This window comes from Canis lupus, chromosome 31 (genome assembly GCF_011100685.1).
Source record: "Canis lupus familiaris isolate Mischka breed German Shepherd chromosome 31, alternate assembly UU_Cfam_GSD_1.0, whole genome shotgun sequence".
Lineage (NCBI taxonomy): Eukaryota > Metazoa > Chordata > Mammalia > Carnivora > Canidae > Canis > Canis lupus.
This window is the reverse complement of record NC_049252.1, coordinates 8,936,219-8,953,923: the sequence shown is the minus strand read 5'-3', so window position 1 is coordinate 8,953,923 and position 17,705 is coordinate 8,936,219. Positions and strand designations below refer to the sequence as shown.

Sequence of the window (17,705 nt, the reverse complement as noted above, 5' to 3'; positions counted from 1 at the left end):
TGATGGAATGGTTTTATGGAATATATTTAAAAACAAAGACAATGGCACACAATTTCTATTTTTTACTCCCCAATACTCTGCAGCTTATTGCTTAGATGAAGTTTCACGAGACAGTGCTAAGTACAAAGCGGCAACTATAAAAAATGAAATATCGGAATAGGACTATATAAATAAGGGGTACCATATAAGTTGCACAAAAAAAGATATAAACTTCTCAGACTTCTATAGAAATCTTCCATTATATGCTCTAAAAATGATGATAAAATGTTATTTCCTCTATTTAAGGTAGATATTGAAAAAAAAGCGTGTGTGTCTTCCTCCTCCCTAAAACCAACTATATGACTATATTCCAAGACTCTAAAATGTCTGGGACATGCATTGTTTGAGCCTATGTTCACAGGGTCTATAAAATTTAGTATAATCTAAAACCAAAGAAAAATTAAAATGTTACCACTGAAATAACTCATGAATAATCTTTCTTTCTTTCTTTTTTTTTTTTTTTTTTTTAAAGTAATCTCTACACCCCAAGTGGGGCTTGAACTCATGACCCGTGATCAAGAGTCGGATGCTCTACCGGCTGAGCCGGCCAGACGCCCCAAAGTGCTTTTTTTTTTTTTAAGTAATCACTTTCTTCTAAAATAATAGGCATGACCAGCAATAGATACAAGAATGTTAAATATGGACCAGAACTATCAAGTGTTATGAACAGTCAAAGGCTTATGAAAACTCAAAAAGGCTTATGTTTTCTGTTATTTTGATTCAATAATTTAAAATTGATAAAATTTCTGGCTACGAAAATTTATTTATTTTTCATTTATGTTTAAACTTACTAATAAGATATTCATTTTTCAAGCCCGCCATGTCATCACTCATACAGAGCAGTCAGCAAAGTCTGTAGAAAACTGGAAGCCATTGTTCTACGATCAAAGCAATATCCCACTTTGTTGGGACTGAGTGATGCCGACTCTGAGGATGCCCAGTGGGCGGAATTCCCACCTAGTGCCTGTGGTCTTAATGTTCTTCCCCCACAACATCTGGTGAAACAAGAAGGTGTTTGCCCATTTCATTAACAATGGTGCTTTCTTACAATCGTCTACTTTAATTGGACTCTGAAAATGTTCTGCTAATCAACCTGCTTTAAAATAGAGACATTTGTTCTAGTCCAAAATTCCTTTTTTTTTCCAGAAAAATAACTGGAATAGCTCATTATATATAAATAACATTTCTCAAACAGAAAAAAAAAGTTACAGGCTATTTTTTTCTTATTAAATGATATGGTGCCCCAATAAGACATTGGTAGGAAAAAATAAATAGTATTCAAAAGCTAAGGATACAACCTTGGGAAAATAGCACCCCTTTCTATGTAAAATGGTAGCTAAATCGCTACTTTTGTGTGTGTGTTTTGCCTTTTTTTTTTAAAAGCAGATTTCCAGATTTTATTCTATAGAGGGTCAAACCTGAAAAATCTATTTTTATAAGCTGTCTCAGTCACCTGCCTTCAACTGTTTGTTGACTGAAAGTTTTATTTCATGTTCCAGGCTCTTTTATATATCCTTTTCCTAAAAGCACTTCATCCTCTGAGAGTTCACCAAGCAGATCTATTCTTTTTTTTTTTTTTCCCCTGATATACTCTTTGTATCTACTAAGTTTATAGATTCCATGGCTATTTGTGCAAGGTTAAGTCGGGTAGCTTCAGATTTTACGAAGACAGCCAAGAGAGGTTCCATGCAAGTGACCAGATGGGCTTAACAGAGTAAAGTGTGGTGTGACTAATGAATTAAAATGGCCACTCTGTATCTCAGTCTTTGTCTCCCTGCAGCTGAGGCTATATTATGACATGGAAAACTGGCACACATTTATAATTTTAAGAAAACTAATTTTACCCTGCAATCCACTGATTTAAATCTTAAATAAATAAAACAACACACAGTCCTTTTTCAATTCATCTTTGACAAAGGACTAAAATTGTATGTTATAAAAAATAGGTAAATGACATCAACAATGTATAGGATCATCACAGTGTAACTTATAATATCAATTTTAATAAGTTAATACTGATGTTTCACAAAACTGGGCAACTATTTGAGTAAAAAGTCTATATTTAGACTATTTTTCCCCATATCTAACCTAATGTTGTAACAGATACATCAAGCAATTCTTTTAAATAGTTTCCTATTTTGTAATTTTGTAATAAATGAACCTGAAATAAACCATGGAACTTTTTGCTTAAAAGTTGCATATGTAATCACTGTTTAAAAAGAATCCCCAAATCAAATTCTGGTCCATAGCTGTGGCAGATACAGCAAGCTCTCCTCTAAAGGATGAATGCTACTGTCACACCACAGAGTTTTCAGGAGGGAACTCCTGAGGCAGCAACTTCATTTTGTGGTGTTCTCATCTATTTGGAATCACATGACTGAGTTCTGCGCAGGAGGTCTACCTGCAGCATTAAACCTTCTCTCACACTATGCGTTTCTTTTCTTTCTTTCTGCTGGCCTTGGGTCAACCTTGGAAGCTCCATGTTAAAAAAGGGAAGGCTTGGGACATCTGGGTGGCTCAGGGGTTGAGTGTCTCCCTTTGGCTCAGGTCATGATCCTGGGTCCTGGATCGCATCCCTCATGAGACTCCCAGCATGGAGCCTGCTTCTCCCTCTGCCTGTGTCTCTGCCTCTCTCTCTGTGTCTCTCGTGAATAAATAAAGCCTTAAAAAAAATGGTAAGCCTCATCAGCCTGCGACCCTCCACATCTACATGCAACAGAGTCCCACGCCATAATTACGGCACTTCAGGTAGACTTTATCATGTTATATTGCAGAGACTTGTCAAAGACATCTGTTGGAGCAGATAGCACTGTCTTAACAATGGAATAGCAATAGGAGTTTTCAAAATGTAAAGTTTATACAGCAAAAAAGCTTATTCAAGGTCAAATGTTTCTTGAATTTGTTTTGAAATAATTTCTAGGATGTCACCAATTATCATCCAAATGCAAACATACTATGTGCTTATCTGTCAAGTATAAAAATGCATTTGTCAGACCCTTTTCCATATTTAGCAACTGACATAAAATCTTAACTAATGCTTAACTTTTCATCTGAAAGGATAAACCAAAGTTGACTATACATTCAGCATTTTTCATAATTTAAATGTAGCCTTGCAATACTGATGCTTTTCTCTCCCCTCTCCATTTATAATTGTTTTTGCTGTTGTTTGCTTTAGATTTTACTAGTAACCACTTACTAATTTGTATGTTATGTTCATGCCACATTCCCTATAAAAAGGCTTTTCTGTGAGTTTTTTTTAAATGTTTTTCCTTTTTTAATTCCCCTAACCACTTTTGAAGCACACAACATATATAACTTTCTATGTAATTAACATGTAACCGCATTCCAATTCTCTTTGACATTGCAATCTATCTTTTTTTTTATAAGAAGCAATTACAGTTTTAAATAGATGCCAAAATGGTAACTATAAATTGTATACTGCTTAAACTTCTAATACCTAGTTTAAATTTTTCACTAGAATTTTTTCTAGTTTTTTCACTAGTTTTTTTTTAATCCAAATAACTATAAATTCCATTTAGGTTCAGACTGTGTCTTCTTGTTCACTGAGGTATCCTTGGTCTTCAATTAATAGTATTTGTTGTGTAGAAAAATAAAGAAAAAAAAGGAAAATTTAATAGGATGAAATTAGGATGACAATGGCTGCTGACAACTTTTGCTTGAAATATAATGTAAAATGTGTGCTTGGCTAGTTTAGGTTTAGTTATGATATATAATATACATTTAAATAATGATATATCATATACCTACCTATATAGTTCTGTTATATATTTATGTATTTTATGCAATGTATTATGTATATATCTTAAAGCTAACATTATCATTTTTGTCACTGTGTTTCCAAAAAACAAAGAGGCAGTACAATGAGTGCAGCGATACTCTCAGGCCAGATCTATACTGGCACTCACCTAACTGGATGAACTGTGGCTCACTCTTCACCCCAGCTCCAGCTCCCGTGCTGGCTGCTACTTCTACGCTGTATCGGATCCCAGGAACCAGAGAAGGAATGACCACAGAAAAGGTGGAACCATCCACCGTCTTGTTTATATGATAACGAGTTTCATTGCCCAGACACCAAACCTGCAAGATGAGCACAAGGAATTTTAAGCTGGTAAATTATTTACGTTGATGCAAAGATCAACATGGTTTTTCGGTTCTAGACCTAGACCAAGTACAGACTTATCATGGACCTAACAGAGGATGCTTCCAAAATCATTTTTCCCTAGGCTCTAGTTCTGAGAAGACAGAACTAAATCCTAGGGTTAGCAGTACCTTCAAGATCTCTGAAATTTCTCATATACTTTTCAAGGATTATGTCAGGAAAGTCTACAGATTTTGGCTCCAAAACACAGGCTCCTATAACCCCAAATCATCAGGTTGTTGTTGTTTTTTAAATACCTAGAAATTATTTGCCAGGAAAAAAGGGCTTTGCAAAAAGCTTTGTGTATCTAGACAAGGAACAATAACTTAATCTATAAAGTACTTTTGCATAAATGTGGTTATTAAAAATAAAACTGGACAGGGGTGCCAGCTGGCTCAGTCAGTAGAACATACAACTCTTGATCTGGGGATCCTAAGTTTGAGCCCCATGTTGGGTGTAAGAGTTTACTTAAAAATAAATAAATAAAATTGGACCTAAGGAGTTAGGATCTTCCTAGGAGTCTACTCAGCCTGTGGTATGTTGCATTATCAATGAGAGAAAATTAGAATTCTATCTTGTATTTAATTTAAGCAGGAATATTAATTAGTCTTTGATAACATACATAAGATCATAAAGAGTAACAATACATATTTGACTTGAAAGGAAAATGTTCTTTTAATAAGAAAATTATATAGCTCATTAACTTTGATAAGGATAGTTGTGACAGGAAATTATTTTCAGGAAAGTAAGATTTCTGAACTACGCTGTAATCCTTAATTTACATTTCACTAAAGGATTATTTATTCATAGAGTGGTCTTCTGCAATGTTTCAGATTTTGGATATGGTACATGACAGTATTTGGACTCAGTTACCATAAGAAAATGATCCATGGAGTAGTAAAACATGCTCTATATTCTTTACGATGTCCTCAAGCAAAATGTAGGATTAGCTTCAAGTAGCCTATTGTCTAAACTGTAATAGGAAATGGGATTTAAAATAAATCTAGGAGTGTCAGTGTCCCCTATTATGTGAGCAATAACCTTTCATTTTTTTCCTTTGGAAGTTAATATTATTTTAATACAGTTTCAATGCATAACACCAGCAAACGGTCAAACTCTATACCAGGTCCTGACCATTTGGAAATAAAGAGTCCTTTGTGATTTTCTTTTCCCCCAATTACATTACGTAGCTGAACCAAAGCCACAAACTGATTTTGTACCAGTCAATCAGGCTCTGAAAGGCATTTTATTATTTTAAATTGACCATGAAGTTAAGTGAAATCCACCCTTTTGCATTTCTTCTGGAAAGAAATGAGTTTCGACTCTTAGGGGAAAATGCCTATATTACACAATTTTGCTGGAGAGCAGGAGACACCACCTCATTTTAAATCCTTAAAAATCTCAATAATAGTTCATTTTGCTGGACTGCACCACAGCATCCTGTCACTACTCATATTGAGATAACCTTGAAATTTGTAAGAAAACACTTAAATTGTAGAGACTCTTACCTTTTAATGACTCAATTACACTAGAAGGTCAAATTTGAAGTATCTTAGAACAGTCACAGGGCATTCATGCACTATTTTAAATACTTTAAAACGTCACCCTTTAAAAATTCTAGCAAATTTCACAAACATACTTCAGTCCTGTTTTAAAAATCATTTTAAGAAAATATTAGGTCTGAAATTAAGCTCAGTATATCTAGTTACTGTACAAATCAATTTGCTACTCAAAGGGACATTGGTGGTCTTTATTTGGCAAGCCTTACCAAGGGTGCACATCAGATCACCTTGAAAAGATCAACCAAAATACATATGCAGACCCCCTATCAGACCTACTGAGTCAGGAAATGAATGTACAAGTTATTCTGATGTTAGTACTAATAAGCTGTAGAAAATAAATGTGTTCATCTTTTTAAGATCAGTTTCATATCAATAGACATAGTCTAAAATATTCACATATATGAGATAAGCTACTAAGTACCACAATTTAGCTAGTAACTAGAAAAAATACTCAGGTATCATGGAAATATAAAACAGTATCTAGAGATACATGTTCTATAGTTAAAATTCTTCTAGCATGCAGTGTGTTTACATACATGTTGAAAAAAAGACATGTAAAATCTATTTTCTATTGAGATTTCTCTGATGCAATCTATTATTCATTTATCACAGATCATTAAGACTTTCCTAAAATACAGATTCATTGATAGAATACATCTTATGAGTCTAACTTTGTTTTTACTGTACCTTGGCATGCTTGAAAATATTTGCTCAAAACAAATCGATGTAAGACTATAATCACTAGAGCTTCACAGGTCGAAATAATTATCAGAGTTATTAGATTCATTCACTTGACATCCTCTATTTTTAAAATCCATTGAAACATACATAAATTTATAATTGAATCTCCTCTGAGACATGAAATTTTGTTTAGAGACTAAAACAAGTTTTATAGAAAATAAATTTTGTTGCACGTCAAAACAAATTTTCCAATTTAGCTACAAAGTTCCAAAACTTCAAATATGTTGGAAAAAAAGAAAGCAAGCCATATTTGATAGAATTTGACTCAGTCAATTCCATAGGGCAACCCAATCCTACAAAATATATTCAAGCTATTTTTTTAGAGTAAAAAAAGGAAGCCCTTTTTAAATTAGCACTATTATATATGGTTTATGTGAAATTATATGGACCTATAAATTTTGTGGCCATATTGATTATTTCTTTTAATTAATTTTTTAAAATGGCTTAAGAATTATTCCACAATGACTGAATAAACAGGAGTGTTTTTAAGATAATCTTACATGTTGCCACATGAACCAGCAGATGGCGCCAGATATCCACAATTTAGACAAGCTCTTTCTTTTTCTTTGTAGGGAGAAGGGTGTCCATCAGTAATTACTGTATTTGTATTACCTTATACTCTTGGACCATTCCATTTTGAGTGTCTTCTGGAGGTGGCTGCCAACTAACAAGAATTGCAGTTCCATTTCCATCATTCTTTGATACGGTTACACTTTGGGGTGGGGCACTGGGTGCTATTGTTTTAAAAAGTAGACACATTATGAGTAAAATAGAGATCACTGAAAGACACAACATCTAAAGTCAAGTATTAACTATATGTTAATATTTTTTTAACCACAGAAAATCTCTGTAAATATACCCATATGTTTTAAAGGTGTATCTCATTCAAGTCTGAATAGACCTCAATGATTTAACTTTCTTTCTCCTCAGTATTGCTAAACCTTTTGTTATTGCAAATTTTCCATGACCAAAGTTATATAATTATCTCTACAAAACATCCCAGGAAAATTTCTTATTTCTCTTACCCTGGAACTCTAGTCCCATGTTCTCCTTACAAATGTTCCACAGTATAAAGATATTTATTAATCATCCATGACATTAACTATATCCCATCACTTATGTAATCAAAATCATAAACAGATTTGATTTTAGGGAAAATTCTGGTTATTTTTTAAAGAGTATATTTGTGACATGTAACCTTGTTATCTTTATGTAAATACACTGGGTGGCCAATTATTCTGTGGGATTTTTCTAGAGCTGTGGGGTATCCACAGATATGAGGAATAGGCATAAAATGCTAACCCCAGAAACTCCTGGGAAATGAAAACATAACTCACCTTACTTATAAGTTATTATTCAAAGTAATTCAATAAGTGAATGGAAAATAATTAATGAAAGTCAAGCAAGTTGAGAACAAATTCATCTTTACATGCGAATTTCAGTTCTCAAGAACTGAATACATCCTATATATGCCATTAAGTAATACATAGTTGACATCTGTACATTTTTATATAGGCCACTATTAAAACAAATCAAGTATTACATAATTTTGGTTTTCAGTGGTTCTAATCGAACAAATTCTATTAGCAAAACATAATGTTCAATATCAAGACAGTTAATAATATCACTACTAACATTAAAATTTTTTCAACTAGGTTAATAAAAACCTAACAAATGTACTGCATGCACAGTAATCACACATTTCATTATACTTGCCTTCTTCTAAGGTTTTGGCAAATTTAATTTCACTATCTGCTCCTTGAAATTCATTAAAAAAAGGACGAGCCTTAATTTCATAGTTGACTCCCTTTTTGAGATCAGGGATAACCACGCTATTTTTGGTTGGAGTCCTCACTTCAAAAACTAACCACTCCGATTCACCATGGTTGCCTCCAGATGGCCGATAAAGAATTTTATATCCTTGAATATACTGAGATTGTTGGTCCACCTATTAAAATGACAAAAATGAAACCATTTATATCTTTTTATTGATTTACTAAAAAATGATGAAAATTAAATGTGACAAAATAAAAAAATTCTATCTGGCTTTACTCTATAGTTTTCTAGTTTACATAAAATAGAATACGAAAAATAAATCACTATCTTTTGTAATACATTCACTTTTTCAGCTTAATATATAATATTAGATACTAATTTCTATGGTTCATGCAGAAACTTTAAGCATCATGGCAGTCCTCTGACAGACATCTGAAGATATGTCAAGATCAAAAAGATGAGAAAATGTGTTTTACCACTTTCTAATTTTAAACACCTATTTAATACTATTCAAATATTTCTAAAGTCTAAAAAATAATGTATGTGATAATGATCCTATCACAAGTCATATGTTTATAATTAATACTATATGTTACTTTCTTTTGATAACAGTAAAGTTTACTATTGTGGGATAATAGAAAATACACACAACATGAAACTTCTTGTTTAAAGCCAGTGCAGAGCTACCATAATAAACAATGCTTACATAAAGTTGCCATTGGTAGAAAAGTGGGGAACAGATATCTATTCCATATTTTTTTCATATAATCATCTCCCAGAAGTCAACTGCTTATTAAAACTGAAATCAAATACTGTAACAATAATGACTCACTGTCCAGTGCACTTCGATGGAAGAGGATGAGAGGATGGTGGGGTTGTGAAGGTGCAGTACGACGTTTCCCAATTCTCTCTGGACCTGCTTGTGATCTACTCCCTGACTTGTTGGGGGAACATCTGTAACAATCCAAGAAGACTGTGTTACATCCTGTGCAAGGTAACTGACTTGAATGAAAGCATGCTGCACCAATCCTTGCATTCATAGCAACTCTCAGAAAAGAACCATTCCAACTGTGAAGCCAGCCTGTGATACAGAGTAAAATGGGAACAACGTAACTTTTTTATTAGCATAGGGGGAAGATGGGGACATAGAAAACACCCAAGTGAGCAGAGAGCATGGAGAAAGCACGAAAGAGCAGAAAGCAAAAGTTAACAATGGCAAAAGCAGCTTCTGAAGGTGCTTCCTACCATGAATGATTGCTTTCCCGCCAAGGATGAGGAGCCTATTGTAATTCCCCCCTCTGAGTAAGTTATAAAATTCAATAGTGATCCTATTCAAGAAAGAAAAGAACCAGAAATCTCAAAAGGGTGGATGAGTAATGAACAGAATGGAAACATATAATAAGTGAAAAGCAAACACAAAAAGAAATTAGATACCTTACATCTTATATAAGATGAATGTGGATATCTTCCAAAATAAGGTCTATGGTAAGTTAGTAGTAGCTAGGTAAGGGATCCAGAAGCCACCAGCAGAATAGATGGAATGGAATGGAATGGAATGGAATGGAATAGAATAGAATAGAATAGAATAGAATAGAATAGAATAGAATAGATCTGATGAAAAAGGAGCCCTTAACTATCTATTTAATGATTTGTTCTTTAGTTCGCTTATTATATCACTGTAAAAAATGTTAAATAAAAAGTTCTTCATCTCAAGAACACCAAAATTTAAGAAAGGAGACCAAGAACAAAGTAAGAATTAAAAAAAAAAAAAAAGTAAGAATTAGAATACTACTAGTACTAGTATTCATTTATGTTGCACATTTTTTCCCCAATAAGGAGAGGTTTTGTCAAAGTTCTAAAGTCTGTACTCAATAAAAATTGCCAATTTCTAAGGTGGTTTTCTAAATACAGATATTTTGCTTTGCTTACAATAATAAAGGGGTGGAGGTTCCTGGGTGGCTCAGTTGGTTAAGCCTCTGATTCTTAATTTCAACTAAGATCGTGATCTCAGGATCATGGGATCAAGCCCCTGTCCAGCTCCACACTCAGCACAGAGTCTGCTTGTCCCTCTCCCTCTGCTCCTCTCTTTCAAATGAATAAATAAAATCTTAAAAAATAATAATAATAAAAGGGAACACAGGGTGAAGTAGGGAAGAAAATAAAGAGATTTTTGTGGCCAGAATTCTCTTTCTCAGAGTATTATATGTTGGCATATGTATTCTAGATTATTTACCATCCCATCAACAGCAGAAATGAGAATTTTAGTTTTCTGAATGACTAAGTATCTTTAAAGATATTCTAAGCAAGAAATATGTATATTAAAAATGAGGTTGTCCAATATTACACTATAAGTTAACTAACTAGAATGTAAATAAAGACCTTGGAACAAATAAACCAAAAAATCAGGTTGTCAAGGTTTGATGGACTCTATGGAAGGTAGGTGAATAGTAGATCAAAGTGCTATTGAAGACTCTTAGATACAACACCCTCGATTGTACCTATAATGTGCCCATCAATTAAGCCTATAAATAAACAAAATGACAAAAACTGAGATAATTTTGGCTTCTCATACTTTGTCATCCCTTCCACACACCTTTGGCTAACACTGGCTCTCAAGCAACCTATTACCACTGCCTAGAAGAGAGAAAGCACTTGCCTGTGACCCTCTCATCAAGTGTCCTCCCTTCCCTACTAGTTCCTATTGGTCCTATCATACCTATATGATACCAGCTACCATCTATCTCTGGGAGAGGAGTGACGTCCTTGCAATAAGACAGACTTGAGTTTGCACCCCAACTCAGCAACTTGTCAGCCATGAAACGTTGGAAAGATTTCTTAACTTTGCTATTTTTGTTTTCTAATCTGTCAAATGGCAATATCAATGGCAGATATTTCTGAGGGTTGCTGTGAGAACTGCATTTTGCAAGTCACATAAAGTCCTTCTCTTAAAAGCAGATATTGGATTAATCTTGGCGAACCCAGAACACCTAACACTGTGCCACACATGTACAATGTGCTTAATAAACATTGGTTGAGTGAAAGGGAATTACTGTATGAAAAGCACACAAATCATGTCAGCTTCTAAATATGTCCTCTCATATGTAAGCTTCTATCCTCAGAATCTTCTGCCTTTTAGAAAGTATCACCAAGCATGTAAATAACCATTTTTTTAAAAGGTAGCTACTAAGATTTTCAGCATAATCTCTCATTTCTCTGGTTTGAGATAAACTTGTCAGTCAGTCCCTTCCTGAACACTAGGAAACTCCCTTGCCTAGTGTAACTATTTTGCCAACAGCAGCCTAGAATATTCAGTAAATATCGCATCAGAGAGAAGGAATGAAAGTAATATCTAATAACACTGAAAAGTTTTTGAATTGGTCCTTTTATTGCTCTTGTCCTCTTCCTCCTTTTAGAAAAAAAATGTATTATAATGTAAAAGGTCCTTCCAAACATTCAGAATTAAACTCAAGGAAATTTTAGATTGTAATTCTTTCCGGCTGCTTCCCCAGTATTGGCATTCCCTATACACAAGTCTCTGAAGAGAGACTATCCAGGCCTCACTTCATTATTTACAATGACTGAGTTCTCAGTATCATGTCATACATATGCTGTGCATTCTGTGTCTATGTGCATATTCTTCAAAGATAGGGCTCAGAATGCTCTGCAAGTAGGACACGTGGAGGAAACACAGTAGTTACAGTGGCAACAACCCCACCATCCCAGCAAGGGCCAACACCTTCCCTACTTGCCCATGACTCACGTCATCTTCCTTGCCTTATCACACATCTCAATGACCCTGTGGCAAGGCTCTAACTCCAACTGTGACCTCTACCTGAGTTCTCAACTGGAAGCTGTGCCTTGCACCTTAAACTCTGATAACTCTTTCACAGCAATCTCTACTGGGGGAAGACTGTTTTTTTTGCAGCCATGTTACAGAGATGGTTATAGAAATTATGGCTGCTCTCTTAGGAATCAATTTCCAGCAAGCCTTCCCTGAGCACCTTCTACCCCTGGCTCTTCTCCTTATCCTCACTACAAAAATGTTTTGTTCTTTTTTCCAGGTTTTTTCCCCAAGTTCCTGCTACAACGAGGATTAACTCAGCTGAGCTTCACAGGATCTAAAATCCATCCAAGAACTAGACAATGAAATCTTCCTCAATGTTACTTCTCTTTGGTCCTGTTTTGTTGCCAGAGTTAAAATTAAGCATATCCTTTTTACATCATGGTTTCTTAAAATGTTAAGAAAAAAAAATATCATGTCTACTCTAATTCTATTATTTTGGGGGTAAAACACACCAAGATCCCTGAATTTCTTTTCCAATGATGTGATTTTGAGCCTTCAATGCAGCCTCACCAACTATCCTCATTGCCCTCCTCTTAAAAGTCTGCCTGAGGGACGCCTGGGTTGAGTCCATGGTTGACTCAACTCAATGGTTGACTGCCTGTGGCTCAGGTGGTGATCCCGGGATCCTTGGAGCAAATCTGCATCAGGCTTCCCACGGGGACCCTGCTTCTCCCTCTGTCCGTGTTTCCTCCTCTCTCTATGGTCTCTCTTGAATAAATAAATAAAAATCTTAAAAAAAAAAAAAGTCTACCTGAAAATGTCGTGCTCAAAAAAAGAATACATTATCCCATTCACAATTTGACCAGTTCAGAGTAAAGGGAAGAGATGCTTTGCTTGATCCAGACACACTTCTGCTAATGCCAGCTAAGAATACATTTGTTCTTTTAGCAATTTCATCACTCAGTTGGGTAAAATAGGTGTTTTAATTGACTTCAAATACTGAAATCTGTCTAACCCCACCACCCTGATGCACACACACATGCATTCCCCTTTAAGCTTGGTATCCTTTCTATGCTTCTACAGCTAATTTTCAAAACTTAAGTTTAAGCAGCACATGTTTGAATTTGCTCCATTAATTTTAATCTTGTTAGTGCTGACTCATCATTTCCGTCTACTGATATATTTAATTCTGATGGTCTCATTCCTCATCCTGTCTTTCTCAGTTTTATATCTGCAAAGTTTATCAACTTCCTTTCTTTTTAGTCCAGACAGTGAAAGAAATATAAGTCCAATAACAATTTCTCATGGCATAAAACAAATCTGTGTCTTGTATAGTCATAAATTAATTAATACTCGTCCAAACCTGTGGAGTACATATTTTCAGCCCCATTTTATAAGTGAGGAAACTGAAGCTCAGGACAAACTAACTTGCTCAGAGCTATACAGCTAGTAGGTTCAGGAGGTGAGATTAAAAATCCTTTGATTTCAAAATTGCATGCCTATTTCACCATATTTCCAGTCTTCCAATTGACATGAGTTTATTTCACTTGGGTTGTTCAACTAGCTATTCATGTATAAAGGTAAGTCAGTGAAAATGTAAAAAGACCTGAATTAATTTTCAGATTAAATGTTAACTACCTCCTCATTCACAAATGAGGTTATAGATTACAAAAGCATTCATAGGCATATGTAACAGAAAAGCAGCAGGCAATCACACTATGGAGTCTCCTAGGTAGTGACCACTGTCCTCGGGACAAAAATTTAAATTCACTTTACAGCTGTCATTGTGTCTGCATTCTTTACAAATGCATATCTAATATTGAAAACCTCAAACTGCGTTAAGGCAGGCTCCAAGAATATTAACGTTCCTGATGAGGTGACTCATGATAGCAAATATAGGCATTTGGGTGTGTTGAATTCACACAGCAAGAGACAAACATGGGCATGTTCTACAACTCAGTTTGCTTTCTCTGTGAATTCTGAAGCAAAAGGTCCTTCCAAAAAGATTCTTTAAACACTCATTAGAGAAGATAAAACAAGCAAAATGGCTGGCATACCCTCTCCCAAACCAGTATATAAATAGTTGAAGTTTCAATCCTTGTGTGTGGAACTTGTTTCTATCACTATAACTAAGTTACTTTTTTTTTTTTTTTTTGCTTTGGAATGGTAAACTCAAGATTGAGCTATTATGATCCCTCTGAATGTGAGAAAATTATTATATAGTTCTCTCACTGCCATCTAGAATTATATTTCTTTATTACCATAAGAACAAGCATATATTACAATGGCAATAAGTTCAAAACAAGTAAAGATTGATTCAAATCACTGTTTTATTCAATTGTAAATTTTACTGCTATTGAAACTTTAAAATATTTTATTTATTTATTTATTTATTTATTTATTCATTCAATCATTCATTCATTCATGAGAAACAGAAAGAAAGAGCGGTAGAGACACAGGCAGAGGGAGAAGCAGGCTCTATGCAGGGAGCCCGATATTGGACTCGATCCCATGGATCCCAGGATCATGCCCTGGGCCATAGGCAGGTGCTCAACTGCTGAGCTACCCAGGCTTCCCTGAAGCTTTAAAATATTAGGTGGGACATGGTGGTGGATAGGAGGTAATCTGTTGAAAGCTAAATATAATTTTTATTCACAAAAAGACAATAAAAAGCAGTATATCCAGAATGTGGCCCAAGTGAACTAATTTCTAATTTGTTCCACATATTCATTAGCTTCCACATATTCATTTTTCCTTTTAGCTGTTTCTTTCACATAAAAAATGCGTAATATTTTGTGTGATTGGATTGTAATCTTATAAAATGAGAAACATTGCTCTTCATTATTAATCTTATCTTGGAGTACTTAGTGCAGAAAACAATAAAGTTTGCAGGCATTGTGTTTGTGTATTAAAAATTAATCGAGCAACTCGAAGAACAGATCTGCATCACATATACAATCATAGCATGCATGCAGTACAAATTATTGACTTGTAAAATTATAACATTTAAGAATAAATAGGTGTCACAAGGTTGAGTAAATCAGTATTTACCTTGTGTTTTCACTGGATCTGATATCTGGCTTGGATCACTAATTCCATAGGCATTTGCTGCCCTCACAAGGAAAAGGTAAATTGCATTAGGTTTGAGTCCTTTAATGGCAAATGTTTCTGTTTTCACATTCTCTGCTACGGTCTGCCAGCTGCTACCAGATGCATGGCTAAGGAAAGATACATAAGTTAGAACATGAATATTTAATGGTTAAAAAAAAAGACCATCTAGGAAACATCATCTTTACTCTACCTGAAGGCTTCTATAATATAAGATGTTGGAGTTGCACCTGAATTCAAATTTGGTTGCCATGACAATGTTACTGTATTTCTGCTGACATCTGTAACTTCAGGTTTTGAGGGGGCACTAGGGATTAAATTTGGGTCGGTGGGTCGTGGAGGCTGAACTGGAACTCCAAATTCTAATACAGAGGAAAAAGAGGAAAGATGTTTACATGTATACAGATAAGCACATAAAGGTAGATTACACATATGCCTACTCTGGCACCAGGACATGTACGCCATACATTTACCAGTAAGTAAACAACCGCACATTAAACTTTTAAGTTAAAAATGCTATTGGATTTACCTTGGACTTCAATGTAAGCACTCCATGTTGCTTCACCACTGGGGGTTGATGCAATGCAGGTGTACCGACCTGTGTCACCCAGCTGAGAAGACAGACGGAAAATAAATATTTGGAACAATCAAGAGCTCAATGGGATGGAAAAGCAATTACAGTTTCATATATGTCCCATGAATATGAATAACTGCATTAAAACCCAATAACCAGAAACCTCCTTTTAATTGAATATGTTTTTATTGACTATGAAGGAAAATATTGCATGAATACAGGAAAAAATGATTTTATATGGTTATTTTAATTGTGTAATAAAAATATAGTATTTAACTGCTTCACCATAGCACAATTTTCAGTGTCAGGGACAATAAAAAATGAGGTATTCAAATTCAAGGGTTAATTATTATTACTAAATTATATCTTCATATTTGATGTCACATCATAAAACTGATAAAATTCAGCCAATGGCAATTCTTGCTATTTCATATTTTATCAGAGTTTCATGCATATGGATTCTGAGATAAACGGATAGTACAAAGGATAAACACAAAATGATTTCTTCTCAAAGTATTCACTCTCCCCGCCCCCCCCATTTTATTATTTTTTTAACCTGTTTATTTAGTCAAACCTCAGCTGGAATGAATGCGCTCTCTCCCTTGTAAAGACTGAATGCCAGAAAACAAACAGGGGTCACATGTTCAGCTTTAAAATCATCACCAGCATAATGAACCCGTATACCTCTGCCTAAGGTAACAACTCTATCTTCAAGTAACGTTCTATAAAGCAAGAATGTTGCCATCTCACTCTGGCAACTGTAATAACAAAATTGCAATCATCGTCACAAAGAACTACAACATATTAACTTTCATGGCATGTAGGATGAACTGTTATGCTGATCCAAAACTCCTAAGAAGCCACCCACAATAGGCAATAAAGCGATTGAAATTTATATTTATTGCTGTCAAACCTATTCTTTCATATGTCTTGTGAGCTTGTCTGATCTTGACCTAAAAGAAAAGGAAAAATCAAAACAAAACAACACAGTGTTGAAAGAACAGGTATGGGATGTGCTGCCCTGGGAAGGTAAATCCCTAAACTGGTTCTCACAAACTTGTGAGCTTTTCATCGTTTAACATTCTGATTTCAAAGTACACTCAGTGTGTACATTGCTTGCTCTAGGGTTTTTGTTTGCATGATGGCATTCTGTAGTTGCAAAATGTTGAATGAAATATTCACAACAGAAGAACTGTTCAAGAGCACTGTAGATAACATGGTACTGGAAAAATCTCTTTGAAAAATGCTTTATGGAATGAGTGCATCATACCGCAACCTGCAAGGATGTTTTTCTCCCACAAATCACCATCTACTTTCCTCAGTCGGTCTCAAAAATCTGTTTTTTTTTTTTCTCCTCCATATAAAATCTTAAATTACTTGCTATGAGCTAAGTTATGAGTCAAACCATCTTAAATATACACAGTGGAATGTCTGAAAGAATAAAGCATCAATTAAAAATATATCAATATTGTTAGGTAGCATTTCACTGACTCTAAAATTTGAGACTCCAGCACTCGTTGCTGGAAGCAAAACCAAAGTGGAACAAAACGGGGAAGCCAGGGCGTCATTTCAAGTTACCTTAGCGTATCGGATCTGCAGCACTCCCGTCTCCAGCTGTTTGATTCTAGAATCTTGGGTTGAAACAAGGACTCCATCCTTTCTCCAGAGAATCGTGGGCATTGGACTGCCTGTGGCCACACAGCTGAGCACTAAAGTACCATCCACTGCTACAGTCTGATTCACAGGACCTTGTCGAATGACTGGGGGAGGCCGGTCTGCAATCACTGCCAAAAGGAAAAACAGGAAATAGATTTCTACAACTGGAAGCAATTTTCTAATCATCCCAGCAACAGCACTTGCTCTAGGCTTTGAAACAAACTAATTAACAAGTAATTAAGGTAGGAGACATGCATTATTCAGAATATGTTTATATGATGCTCTGATTCAGGATATTAAAATGAG

The 17,705-nt window shown here is 34.9% G+C and overlaps 1 protein-coding gene and 1 long non-coding RNA gene across 11 annotated transcripts in view; one reads left to right on the top strand and one right to left on the bottom strand.

The window, feature by feature from the left end:
- Nucleotides 1–17,705, bottom strand: part of ROBO1 (roundabout guidance receptor 1) — a 1,125,490-nt gene that overhangs the window by 54,927 nt on the left and 1,052,858 nt on the right. For all 9 annotated transcript variants that reach the window (XM_038581198.1, XM_038581196.1, XM_038581200.1 and 6 more), the window contains 8 exons: nt 17,322–17,527; nt 15,699–15,780; nt 15,363–15,531; nt 15,113–15,279; nt 9,110–9,231; nt 8,218–8,449; nt 7,114–7,235; nt 3,966–4,137 (listed from right to left, as the gene is read on the bottom strand). In XM_038581198.1, the coding sequence (XP_038437126.1) occupies nt 3,966–4,137; nt 7,114–7,235; nt 8,218–8,449; nt 9,110–9,231; nt 15,113–15,279; nt 15,363–15,531; nt 15,699–15,780; nt 17,322–17,527 (1,272 nt within the window). The remainder of the gene's footprint in view (nt 1–3,965; nt 4,138–7,113; nt 7,236–8,217; nt 8,450–9,109; nt 9,232–15,112; nt 15,280–15,362; nt 15,532–15,698; nt 15,781–17,321; nt 17,528–17,705) is intronic.
- The window catches only part of LOC111093449, a 44,174-nt gene continuing 43,864 nt past the window's right edge, over nt 17,396–17,705 (top strand). For both annotated transcript variants that reach the window (XR_005382095.1, XR_005382094.1), the window contains exon 1: nt 17,396–17,641. This is a non-coding gene — a long non-coding RNA (uncharacterized LOC111093449). The remainder of the gene's footprint in view (nt 17,642–17,705) is intronic.